This window comes from Maniola jurtina, chromosome 4 (genome assembly GCF_905333055.1).
Source record: "Maniola jurtina chromosome 4, ilManJurt1.1, whole genome shotgun sequence".
NCBI classification, from domain to species: Eukaryota; Metazoa; Arthropoda; class Insecta; order Lepidoptera; family Nymphalidae; genus Maniola; species Maniola jurtina.
This window is the reverse complement of record NC_060032.1, coordinates 5,123,708-5,137,363: the sequence shown is the minus strand read 5'-3', so window position 1 is coordinate 5,137,363 and position 13,656 is coordinate 5,123,708. Positions and strand designations below refer to the sequence as shown.

Here is a 13,656-nt window from a genome sequence, read left to right as displayed (position 1 = left end):
TTACAGGCACAGAAGGCTTCTTCTACAAAGACGTATAAATAAATAGGTTCGACGCAATAGAGTGCAATTCAGCTCGCACATCGCTGGGGTCTAAAATTATTTAAACGCCTCTCTATCTATTGTGTAAATTCTTATCTATCACACTATCACACTAATATTATAAAGAAGAAAGTTTGTGTGTATATGTGTAAGTATGTGTGTGTGTATGTTTGTTACTCTTTCACGCAAAAACTACTGGGCCGTTTTGGCTGAAATTTAGAACGGAGATATAATATACCCTGGATTAACACATAGGCTACTTTTATCCCGTAAAAATCCCTGGTTCCCGCGGGATTTTAAAAACCTATATCCACGCGAACAAAGTCGCGGGCTAGTCTCTAATAAGAGACAAGCGCCATCGAAGGGGCATGCCATAGATATATTTATCTGGTTACATGACTAAGTGATCCTAGGCTCGATTTTATCTAACCTGTTACTTATTAATATGATAATTAGGTAGATAACTTATCTAATTATCATATTAATAAGGATATTTAAAACCCCTGTTATAGTATTTCTCCAAAATACTGCTTATTTTATGTCTCAACCTTAATATTAATCACACCAGATAACATGGTTGCTAATATCATCTGATCTCTCTGATAACGACGTACCCATTTTCAGTGCTGAAAAATACTCTGGTGGCTTTTGCACTCGGTTGTGGTCGACTCTTGCTGAAGTCCCATGCATTTTCCTTATTGAAAAATATGTTACTTGGGCTTCTTACTACTCAAACAGCTCCTGTGGGCTATCTCGATCACCTGTGCCTGTGCCTTTAAAATGACGTTGTTCAAAGTTCGGAACAGAAAACCTATACAAATGTAAATTAAAAATTTATAAGACCCCCGACAAGTGAAGGTTACAGTAATAACTAGAAAAGAGCTGATAACTTTCAAACGGCTGAACCGATTTTCTTGGATTATTGCTAAGAAAACTCTCGATCAAGCCAGGCCACCTTTGAAACAAAAAATAAATATTTGTAAGTATATATTATAACATAATATCTACTATATTTATTTTTTATTTTTCATGATTACTGTCTACCTTTGCTGTACCTATTCTACTCCATTTACAACCTCTCGCACTGCCAAGGGTCACTGGTAGAGATCTCTTATAGAGATAAGTGCTTCCCTGTCCACTTTTTCTTTCCTTTTATTTATATTGTTACAACTTTCTGGTACAAATAAATAAAATAAATAAATAAATAAAAATAAAATCAGTTCACTAGTTTAGGAGCTACGATGCCACAGACAGATACACAGATACACACGTCAAACTTATAACACCCTTCTTTTTGGGTCGGGGGTTAATAAAACAGTAATTTCACTCGGTTTAGGTACGTAGCTACTACACGTTGAATCTCAAACGTTCTAGCTGTTATCTTTATTGCTAGTAGTAATACGAGTAAGTAAGTAGTACAAGTTCTCATGACACGTTACTCTTACACAACTGAATTAATTGCGCTTTTATTACCAGTTTTTTGAATATTCAATGGATTTTTTTCGTAGCCTATTTGGTTGTTACTTTTACTTTAGATGAATGACTAGCTTTCTTCTTTCGTGAGATGTGGGACAAGTAAATCCATTCCCGATTATTTAATTGTTAGATTTAGCCATAAATACAGTTTTACAGTATTTAAACCTGTATTAGCTAAGACGTTGGCACTAATAACTGAGACAACTTTTTAAAAACTAAGCTAAAAATCATTGTAAAAGATAAAAATGTTTATTAACATTAGCCCGTAAAAAATAAAATAGTTAGCTATACCTACGTTACATATTATTATAAATAAGGTAGTGATAATTTGTTGATATTTAACTGAATATCTAACTCCTTTCGCATTTCGTATTTCGTTCTTGGTAAAGGTAGAAATCTTTGGGAAGTCTAAAATGCCAAAGCAAGTCGTAGACACAGTCAGTTCAAATATATCCTTGTGTCCGTTTATCGGAGTACATTTGACGCATTCAAGCAGAATAGTAGGGACAGACAATAAAGCTGACCGCTCATGCAATGCGCCAATATATTATTTTGGTTTCTTCAACTATTTTGAAAGTGACCAGGTAAAAATAATGATGGGCAGAGCATATCTGTAGGAACACTTGCAGATGATCGATGGACCCTACCGGAAAAAGAAACGTTGACGTTGGAACAGAACGTTGCGCCGATGACATCACTAAGCATGCGGAAAAACTTAGAGGAGGCTCGCTCAAAATCGGGAAGAATGGCATGCACGTGAGGAGGCCTACATCCAACAACGGAAGAGTAAAGGCTGAAAGAAGAAGAAGATGGTAGGATATTGTCTTCTAGAACTTCGCATAGCGTCTTCAAATGCAACGCTCCGTACCTCAGGAAAATGCTGTAAAGCGGCGGCTGTAAGCCTACAATAGTGTATACTTAGTAGGTAGTTGGGTTTTCATCATTATCGTCATTATCATAGACAACTAAGACATCCACAGTTGAACATACTCGTAGGTCTCTTGTAGGGATTTCCATTCGCCGTGGTCTCGTGGAAGACAAGACATTAAACGACTTGTGACGAGCTTCTTACGTCTCTTTTGATGTCGTTCGTCCACCTAGTAGACGGTTTGCCAACACTGCGCTTGCGGCGAGCTCGCATTCTAGCACTTTGCGACTCCAACGTCTACATGTGCCCTGCTCATTGACACTTCAGCTTCGCAACCCGTTGAACCATGTCGGTTACTTTGGTTTTCCTACGGATCTGCTTATAATAATTATGATTGGAGTCTTGGAGTCGGGTTTTAGTTTTAGTTTTTTAATTTTAACTCATTTATTGTTTGTGGGTGTCGTCAGATGCGGTGACGTTGTTGAGATTCATTTCCTGGAATTAAAATAGATAATATACCTACATTTTTGTGAAAAGCGGTACGTTAGGTACAGTGTGCGAACAGGTTAAAAAGTCAACGGCAAAGGCATGTTGCTGGATCTTGGACACTCGCCAAACTGCCGCGGGCGGTGAGAGATCGATGCGGTTTGCTTCTTTTTAGGTGATATTTATAAATATTGCCTTTGACAGCATTTCCCTCTGTTTATGATGAGAATGCAAAAGAATTAATCAAAACACTAAGTCGTGTCCTTGATCTTGCAACACCAAACTTTTTCATAGATTGCAATAATTTAGTTCACAGTTTTGTTTCTATCACCACATACAAATACTGTACAAATTATCTACTTAGATTTCCTAAACTGAGGTGTACTTTGTAGTTTCCACGAGTGTAACGTTCTTACATTACAGAGAGTATGAAAACGTAGAAAGTTAGGTAAAGACTTAATTTACCTGTCCATGTTGCAAAACAGTACTCAACAAAATTACTTGCGGTGTGGGTGCACCATTAGGATAGATCAAGGAAAAAGACACTCAAAAAATAGCGCCATAAAAATAACTGGTCATGTAACTAGGGTTCAGTTGCGTGGCAGTGTATAGCAGACGCGACGGTTAAAATAACATTATTGGTCAAGTTAAACGATGACCATCAATAAAAAGAAGTGGGATTTTTTTACTTTTTATAGGTATAAATAATGAACTCTAATGGTCTAAAATTAACAGTAGTGATTTGTGCAATCTATTTTGCTCTAATTGACGGTCAAAGTTTAACGTAACTTTAACCACCTATCAGCAATAAATTATTATGGCCCGAGCCCAGAAGATACTATATTGTTTAACCATGGAGAAAAGGCCACAGTAAATCAAGAGAAAGTAAAAATCCAGAGATCAATTGTTATTTCATCAAAGTGAAATTGCTATACTTTTTTACACAGCTAAGAGCTCTAGCCTCCCCATTCTACAATATCTGTAGTGTGCCTTTATTCGCCACAGAATACAAAAGACTTAACAGGGCTCTCTCCGTCACTCGTTTCATACAATCGTAGTTCCAATTTCATTTGAATACTAGCTGACGCCCGCGACTTCGTCCGCGTGGATTTAGGTTTTTCGAAATCCCGTGGGAACTCTTTGGTTTTCCGGGATAAAAAGTAGCCTATGTGCTAATCCAGGATATTATCTATCTCCATTCCGAATTTCAGCCCAATCCGTCCAGTAGTTTTTGCGTGAAGGAGTAACAAACATACACACACACACACACATACAAACTTTCACCTTTATAATATTAGTGTAATTAAGCAACCAAAGTCCATGAAATTTTGCAGACATATTCTAGAAACTAATATCTGTGTCTGTGGTGTTTTAGATTTTTCTAAAAATATGTAGTTTTAAAATTACAGGGGCTCAAAGATTTGTATGAAAATTTTTAAGACCGCGTAACTTTGAAACCGAATATTTTAACAGAAATCTAGAAAACCACAGACATAGATATTAGTTATATATGTCTGCAAAATTTCATGGACTTTGGTTGCTTAGTATTCAAATGGAATTGGAACTACGATTGTATGAAACGAGTGACGGAGAGAACCCTCTTAAAAAGAAAGCTTTACGATATTGAAACATTACATGTTTTATTCATACAATACAAACACATTCACGTAACAATAGACGCTTTAGTTACAAGATTTATTAGTTAGGAAAAGTAGCTTATTTACTAGTAGTGGAGTCAATAAAGCCTTTTCGTCGGAAGTCCTCAGAAACAGTCATAGGCCCTGCCCCTTGCCATTTCAACTTCGCATCCCGTTGAGCTGTGTCGGTTACTCTGGTTCTTCTACCTATCTTTTGATTCCTGATTTGATTGAGTTGACGTTGAGGAACCCCATTTTGAAGAACCATAATGTTATCTTCTCAATACATTTTGGACCATGAAGCAAGAAATAAATACATAATTTCATTGCTATTATAAATAAATCATTGTATGAATGTAACATTATGCTTTGCAATTGATCAATCAATCAATACAGAAATTGTGCGCTTGACACGTCCAATTTGACTCTTGTATGATACAACGGTATGATTATGCGCATTTTTTGGCACCACATTACCATTGAATTGATTTATTGCTAAGAGGATATGCTTGTAAAACAATCGAACCATATCTTTTTATTTGCTATTCGCAAGATAAGAGCTTTGCCAGATTTGGATGTATTCCAATAAAAGTTTTTTTTTCGTCCGTCTGTGCTAAGCAGGCGGTGCCTTTGAAATTATTCGTGTTTGTCGCAGTTTATCTTCCACTATTTGAATGAAAAATTGAGCTGTTTTTCTCAAAGTAATACAGGAAAGAAAATATTGACACAAACATGCAGGCCATTTATTATGTTTATTGATCTTATGTAGATATACCTACTTAATCACTCCTTATTTAATTTTGTTTCTAGATTGACTAAATTGACCAAAAAGAAGGAATAGAAATCCAGGTTCCAGGTAAAAGCTAAGCAACTCTCTAATATTCGGTACCATTCTTATGTCCGTATATCCCATGGATCATTCAAACTTCGAAGATTTAAATATATACAAGTTGGTATCTATCCGAATCATCAGTCCTCAAAAAAAGGTATTTCTTTTAGAAATCTTTCACGATTTCTTTTAGTAAAATGACTATTAACCACCACACAATGTAGCGAGTTAACAAATTAATATTTTAAGTCTAATCTTAAGTTCAAATCCTCGGATTCCTATAAAGTAGTTCAACTATGAAAGTTTAATGGAATTCGACGTCAACGCTTTTGTGTTTTAACTCTTTAATATTTCATCGGCGTCGTCGGCAGAAATCTAGAGCTGAAGGTAGAATATATTGTATCAAGTTTCTATACGGCGTTTTATATCCTACCTAGTACCCACCATTATAATACTGTCATTGTGGTAACCTTGACTTAGTATTCTGATGAACTCTCACGTGTTAGTATTTGTTATTTAATGTACCTTAGTAAGAACTTGTTTTTGTCCTAAGATATTTTCAAAATTTAAATTTTCGGTAATTTAGTTACCATCCTTGAAAAATTCGTGTGTTTGCCAAAGGATTTATCATTTCAGAAGTATCGTGTATAGCTATTTCTCAATTCAATCTATACTAATATTGTAAAGAGGAAACCTTTGTATTTTTGTATGTTTGTATTGAATAGGCTCAAAAACTACTGGACCGATTTCAAAATTTCTTTTACCATTACTTAGAGGGATTCTTCCGAATCCATATAGGCTATATTTTATCCCGGAAAATAGATAGGTTTTTTCGTGGTAGTGTCCACCCGTGCGAAGCCGGGGCGGGTCGCTAGTAAATAATAAACCGTAATGATATTATAAAAATGAAGAGAGTATGTCCCGTCTGTTACCTTTTCACGGCCATTCCGCTTTATGAATTTTGATGAAAGCTACAGATGGATCAAACCATAGAGGGACACACATATCTATGCTATTTTTATCGTAAATTTAAAGATTTCCCAAGGTTATATAGGTATATTTTTTTATAATTATTATATCCACGCCGTCGAAGTCTTGGTGCGTGGGCACCATTTAGCTCTTCATAATTTTATTCTTATAAAAGAAGAGTCATTTTCATAATATTTTTTGCCTTAAATCAGATAAATCTTCGAAAATGGTTATAGAAATCGTCGTTGTTACACCACGCAAACAAGATTTGCACAATAAGCTTAAGATTCCGTTTGTAATCCGATTAGAAATAAATTGCAAGAAATCCTTCTGTTAAATTTACACAATTTATTTTGTAACAAATAAATTATCGCTCTCAAATAAGTTTAGCGCCTTAACGAAACAAGATTAGAAGTCTGTAAAGTTCAGAGTACATAGATAGTTTCTAATGGATTTTAAATCGATTGCAGACGTCTTCAAATTAATTATGCGTCCCTCGTATGCTTGTACAGTACCCTGTCCATATTTAATCGAAGATAAACTTTAGCGTCTTTCTGTGTCAGGAATATACAATTCAATGAATTATGTATTTGTTTCGAATCCACGAGTGAAGAAAATTAAGGCCTAATCCTAAATTCATTCAGGTTTCTTTATTCTAAGAGAAGAATTTCATCGTGGGTATTTACCACAGAAAAGGATAATTTCATTATTTGTATTCTCCTATGGCAAAACCGTATCGCCAGGTGCAGCTCCGATACGATGAAGTGTATCTAGACCAAAAAGAGGCATGTAGAATATTTCATTTTTATGCCAAAGTGAACCACGAAAAATCTTTGGAGGAAAGATCCGCGTAGTTCCCTACAAACCTATATAAAGTTCTTTTATAGAGTGGAGTATAATAAGTCCATCAACAAATTCAAATGACCTACCTTATTATATGGTATATATTATGGTAATAAGCTTTTTACATTCATTATCCACAGACTTCGTCTACTGTAAGCCAAAGATATAGTCATCATTTCCTGTTCCTTGTATTCTATTGTGATCTTTTTCTCCTTAATGTGCACCGTTCCACTATTCCCTTCAGGTATAATGTTATAACTGAACACTCGTTAGTCCTTATACCAAGTTTTAAGATGATCTACCTGCCTTTTATCTATCTATTATCTTACTGAATTGCTGAGACTTTTCTACCATTGGAAAAATACGGCTCTAACAATAGGCCACACACGTTTCTCATATCTTCCAAAAGTTGACTGAAAAGAAAGAAAGAAAGAAACGTTTGTTTTTGAAAGCTATGCCACACATCATCAGGTATACAGTACTGAAGAGTTTGATAATGCTCTCGAGATTTATATCCTAAAGAATACAATAATGTAAGATGAAAGCGGTACTAACCTGGCTATTAGGGAAAACTAAAAGCGGTACTAACCTGGCTATTAGGGAAGGTCGCAAACGCCGACTGGACTTTGAGCAAGGCATGGTCCTGCTGGTGAGCTGGAGGCGGTCTGCCCTTGGGGAAGTGGAACCGCGGGATGACTCTGGACGGCCCCGCCGCTCGCACCGACCTCTGGAGCGTCGTGTGCGCCGGCGCTGAGGAGGCCTTTGGAGGTGTTGATGCTGCGTAGTTCTGCGAAAGAAACAATAACATTTTAGCACTCCATTGCTATTAACCAATGATATCTGTCTACGGCAAAGACATTTATTTATGTTATACACTATGAGTTTGAGTTACCACTAGAATCTAGATGGATAATTTCGAACAGAAATCGTAATAGCAAGCTCTATAATAATAGCAAGATTCCAATTTATTTACTCGATTTATCTCGCAAAATAAGCATTGAAAAGACTGCGCTATCAACATTTATATTATTTTCTTTTCTAATAAACTTTTGTGAAGATACATATAATATGAAGAAACGCCCTTGACTGTATCATTATTCGTTACATAGTAACTCGAAAAGGACGATAAAAATGTAGCCATTATGTGTGTCCTTCCTAAGGACAAGTACGAGTGTCTTTTCAGAGTTGTATATTTATGATACAATCGCTCGATGTTTTTATCAGACTTCAAAAAGGAGGTTCTGTATTCATACCGAAAGGTCGACGGTTCAAACTCCGCCCGTTGCACTATTGTCGTACCTACTCCTAGCACAAGCCTGAAGCTTAGTTGGAGAGGAAAGGGGAATATTACTCATTTAACATGGCTAATATTCTTTAAAAAAAAATCCGTATGTATATGTAGATATGTATACCTAACATGGGAAAAAATACTAGATAGCAAAATATCACGTTTACGAATCATCATCATCAAAACTGAGCAGGAGTGTCCTTTCAGAATGAGAAGATTTTGGTCCGTCACGCTGACCACGTGCGGTTTGGCCTCACATACCTTTGAAAATATTATGGAGAAATCTCAGGCATGCAGGTTTCTTCACGATGTTTTCCTTTATTAACGTTACTTGTAGCTCAGAAAAGTTAGAGTTGCGTGTCCGTGATTGAACCCCTGAGCTCCCGAGTACGACGCGGCTTAACCACTAGGCTATCAGGTTTAAGTTAGAAGCTTTGCTTCTAGTTTAAGTTTTAAGTTTTGACCTATTTTCGCTTCGTTAAAGCAACACCTGTATGCTGCATCTCAATCAACGTGAATTAATCTGTTCAGTCAACATTCGTTAACTACCAAAATCAGTTTGTACTGTGAGTTTGCAGTTGTAGTTTTATGAATTTACCTAACTTTATATTTCTCTTGACTGCATCTAACTTAGATGGAATACATTCACCATCCTTACAGTTCATGTGGATACTAAATTTTTTACACCACTTCATTCGCGGTGGATTTTTGATTTTAAAAAAGCCGCCGGATTTTCTCAAACTATGGGACTTACCTACAGTTAACCTACATGCATAATCTCAATTTTCTAGACCCAGTTTGTGCTTTAATATGTTAGTTTGTCAGTTTTTATTCTTAGTTACCTACCAACTTAATATTGTAAATGCGACAGTGTGTCTGTTTGTCTGTCTGCTGCTAACCTGTAACCGAAATTTTGTACAGAGTTAGCTTGCATCCCTGGGACGGGCATACGCTATACTTAGTACTTACCTATTGTTCCGAAAAATCAAAGAGGTCCCATGGGATTTTCAAAAACCACACGGACGAAATTGGGGGTAAGTATCATCTATTTAGATACAGAAATATACGCTACTTCTGTACCAAATAGATGATGTTTAGACTCGTAAGGTACTTTTTTACAAAACATCAAACAGTCCTCGGGATTTTTAAAACCTAAATCCAGGCGGACGAAGTCGCGGGCATCATTTAATACGAGTATAATATAGATTTCTCTCCAAGCATCAGGAGTAAGACTGAGGATTGGAAACTGAAGTCTAAACATAAGTAGTTGGTATCCACAAATACAATTCACTGTATCTACTACTAAGCTCTACTTACCTATCCATTTATTAACCGACTTCAACAAGTCTACAAAATTTTTTAATTTACAATATTTTTTTTTTAATTCACTATAGGCAAGCGCTTGACCACAATCACACCTGATGTAAAGTGATGATGTGGTCTAAGATGTGACGCGTTTACCTAGAAGGTGCCTATTCTATTAATTATAATAATTGAAAATGATAATTCCAACGGCTGAACCGATTTTCTTGAATTATAGCTAAGAACACTCTCGATCAAGCCACCTTTGAAACATAAAAAACTAAATTAAAATCGGTTCATTAGTTTAGGAGCTACGATGCCACAGACAGATACACAGATACACACGTCAAACTTATAACACACCTCTTTTTGTGTCGGGGGTTAAAAAAGGAGGAGGTTCTCAATTCCTCGGAAACTTTTTTTATGTTACAAAAAACCTCAACCACGCATTTTCTTCGCCTGCCTCCTGAGCCGTACGATTTTCAACAATAAGCGCTAGTTAGTTGCGGTGATTCATCTCTCGCATTCTCTACACTAAAGTATAATATTACCCACTTGTTATGTTTTATTGTTAACATATTACAAAAGCACTGAAAATATTATCACAGTATAAATAAACGAGGCGTGGGCGCTAGATTCTATCGAATATAAATTGGAGCATCTGATTTTATCGCACGATAAGGTTAGTAGGGGCACAGAGTAAGAATATGATATTCATACAGAGGTTCCACGAAGCCTATACAGAGCAATCGTGCGGTGAGTGCGGGACGAAGGACCCGAACTGATCTACCTACGTATTGTATGTGACATAGTCTATGGTGACATGTCGAGATGGTAATCGGGGTATGAGGCAGAGGGTCGCGCCGCACAACCGCACGTTACACACGCTATCCCGCACCGGTCGTGCGGTGTGCGGGTGTGCCGGACGATTGCCATGTCGACCTGTCCCAAAATATAATATTATATAGTTAGGGTCGGGTCGTTGTTGAAGGATCGTCGTGGTTATTATTTACCATGAGATTGGCGTGGCGTAGGATTACTGTGCCTGTCTTACTGTAGTACAGGGCTGGCAGTAGTCTCGTGTATCGATGTTCTTATGGCGTATTTTGTCAAAATAGGTTATTCATTTCTCATATTTACAATTCAATAGAGCAATAACTACTCGCATTTACGAGATGCTGTAAAAATCTAGCTGATATTGCTCTAAAGTCTACGATTTATTATTTGTAGATCAGTCCAATTGTTCTTTTGGATTGGTACCATATATACTTATGCTGGGCTTTATTATAATCCCGGGAAATCAAAGAGTTCTCACGAGATTTCTAAACCTATATCCAGACAGACGAAGTCGCATCGAAATAAGAAACAAAATTGTTAAGTGATTTTTGCGAATAAAGGTGCCCACGCACTCGAACTGAACTGCAGCTGAACTACGCGTCGCGGCAGCGCCCCGCACGATATTCTCTCCAGCCGCGACGCGCGGCAGTAACACGCTACGCGGTACGCGTGTTGCGGCTGGAGAGAATATCGTGCGGGGCGCTGCCGCGACGCGCAGTTCAGTTCAAGTGCGTGGGCACCTTAACAGAACGGATTGCATTGATAGCGAAATTGATAATGAGCATGATTACGTTTTCCGGAATGCCTCCAAAATTTATCTAAAGTTTGTTGGAAATTGGTTTGAAATGAACAGGTTATGACAGAGGCCTGACATAACATTTATACTAAGTAGAGCAATTTGTCTCAGCTCATATCTAATGGCTTTTTTCATAATTTCCTTATTGTCATTCTGAGAAATGGTAAAAAAGACATGATGAGAAAGAACATTTTTAGAAAAGGCCATTATGCGCCGAGACGAGCATTCTTTCATAACAAAACGCATCTACCCCTAAATCTGTGCATCTACCTATAATAAAACTCATTTATATTGTATGGGGGCTCGGTTAAAATGCAACGGGCATTTTCAGTTTTATCGATCACTGTCTACCAGCTATTTCTGACTGCAGTCGCAGCTGCAGCGTGCGAATTTAGCTTAAGTGGTTCCCACTCATAATACCACTAGCCTTGTCGGACTACGACCCCGCTTACCGCCTCTTAGGGGTTTCATCTTAACGTTTAATAAACATTACATAGTAAAGCTTTCTTATGTAGCTTAAAGTTTAATTTAGGATCTTAGGACCTTTTTGAGGACCGATCTGCATTTATTATCCAAAAATTCGCACTAGATTTCAACATGAGGCTATTTATTCAAGGAGCAGACCAACAAATTACTGAACCCTAAAAATGTCTAGTAAGAGATTACTGTAAATTTGATGTGGATTGCCGGGAATTTTACTCAAAAATACCTATTCATCTTAATTTATCCGTGATAACATTCCAATCTTTTATAGCCGGTATCTATCGCCCCCGAGATTGGCACGGTCGTTAAATTTGTTTTGGACTCTCCTTGACCTATAAACTCGTATACGAGGTGTAGGTATCTGTCACTCACGAACTGCTTACCAAAATATACCTTAAACTTTAACTACCCAATTATATTATTACTAGAGGATGCCCGCGGCTTTGCCCGCGTGGATTTCGGTTTTTTAAAATCCCGTGGGAACTCTTTGATTTTCTGGGATAAAAAGTAGCCTATGTCCTTCCCCGGGATGTATCCCACGTCTGTACCAAATTTCATTCAAATTGGTTCAGCGGTTGGGCCGTGACGTAGCAGACAGACAGACAGACAGACAGATACACTTTCGTATTTATAATATTAATAATAATAGTATAGTATGGATTTAAACAGCATAGTTTTTAATCTAATATCATCGTCACCGTTCATCATTATTTCAGCCTGTGGACTTCCATCGCTGGAGATGTTTTCCCACTGAGCCCTACCACACCCGGCCCTCAGCTTTCATCCGCGTCGGCTTATTCCGTTTATCCCTTTAGGTACCTCCATTCCTCTTTATGCCTCGTATGTCGTGTACTAGAAGACGCAAACTGGAGGGGTTTACTCTTGCAGTCTCCACCCTGGGACTTTCCAGTTCCAACGACCATCGCTCCTACAACAAGCGTGGCTTGTCTCTTGCCAATTTAAGTTACCAACTGATGGTTTGGGCTATATTAGTCACTTTGGTTCTCCTGCAGATTTTTCGAGTAGAATCAAATCCTTCAGAATGTCTCTTAACATAGCCCTTTCCAGTCTCCATCGCAGGCTGAGTGCCGTTTGTCCACTTTGTCAAAGGGTAATTATTTTGTGCAGATTTGAAGCGCCCTACTGAGCGTACCGGGAATTAAAATTGTCATTTTGTGTCAATTGTGCAAAAATAAACTTGCCTTTAGGAAATCCTTATTCACACTGTTATTTTATTGATGTAGCGCCCACACGACGACAAGCTAAAGACTTCGTTTTGTTAGGTCGTTCGTAAGTCGTAACCCTAGTGGGTTGATTGATTAATTCACTGTAATTACCAATTAAAATCTTGCCAGTGTATTATGGATACATAGTTACATTTTTAGAGTTCTGTAAGGATAATATTATAAGAAAATCGTTGGGTATAAATCGCTTTCTTCATGCGTCGCTGCCTCAACTTTCAGGCGCGGCTCCCCTTTAATACGATTCTTGCTTAGATGCTCTTTTTGTCTGTTACTTGCTGCGTGGGTTCCACAGCAAATGTGTCTTATCTGGTCTGACCAACGTTTCAGGCTACATCCGCGAGTTCTCCTTCCTCTAACTTTTCAGTTAAGTATTATGAGTACGTTTGATTTGTGTGTCGTCTGCCCACCCAGTGGGGCGACTTCTAACATTTGCGATCTTTGATGCAAGGATTCGAGCACCTTGGAACTCCCAAAGTCTATCGGGTTTTTGAACTATGTGCCCTACCCATTGGCGCTTCAATTACCTATCACTCTGGTTCTCCTACAGGTCTCCTCATTT

At 37.6% G+C, this 13,656-nt stretch overlaps 1 protein-coding gene across 4 annotated transcripts in view; it reads right to left on the bottom strand.

Moving 5' to 3' along the window:
- The window catches only part of LOC123864763 (serine/threonine-protein phosphatase 2A regulatory subunit B'' subunit delta-like), a 123,929-nt gene that overhangs the window by 19,841 nt on the left and 90,432 nt on the right, over positions 1–13,656 (bottom strand). For all 4 annotated transcript variants that reach the window (XM_045905422.1, XM_045905423.1, XM_045905424.1 and 1 more), the window contains one exon: positions 7,737–7,934. In XM_045905422.1, coding sequence (XP_045761378.1) covers positions 7,737–7,934 — 198 coding nt within the window. The remainder of the gene's footprint in view (positions 1–7,736; positions 7,935–13,656) is intronic.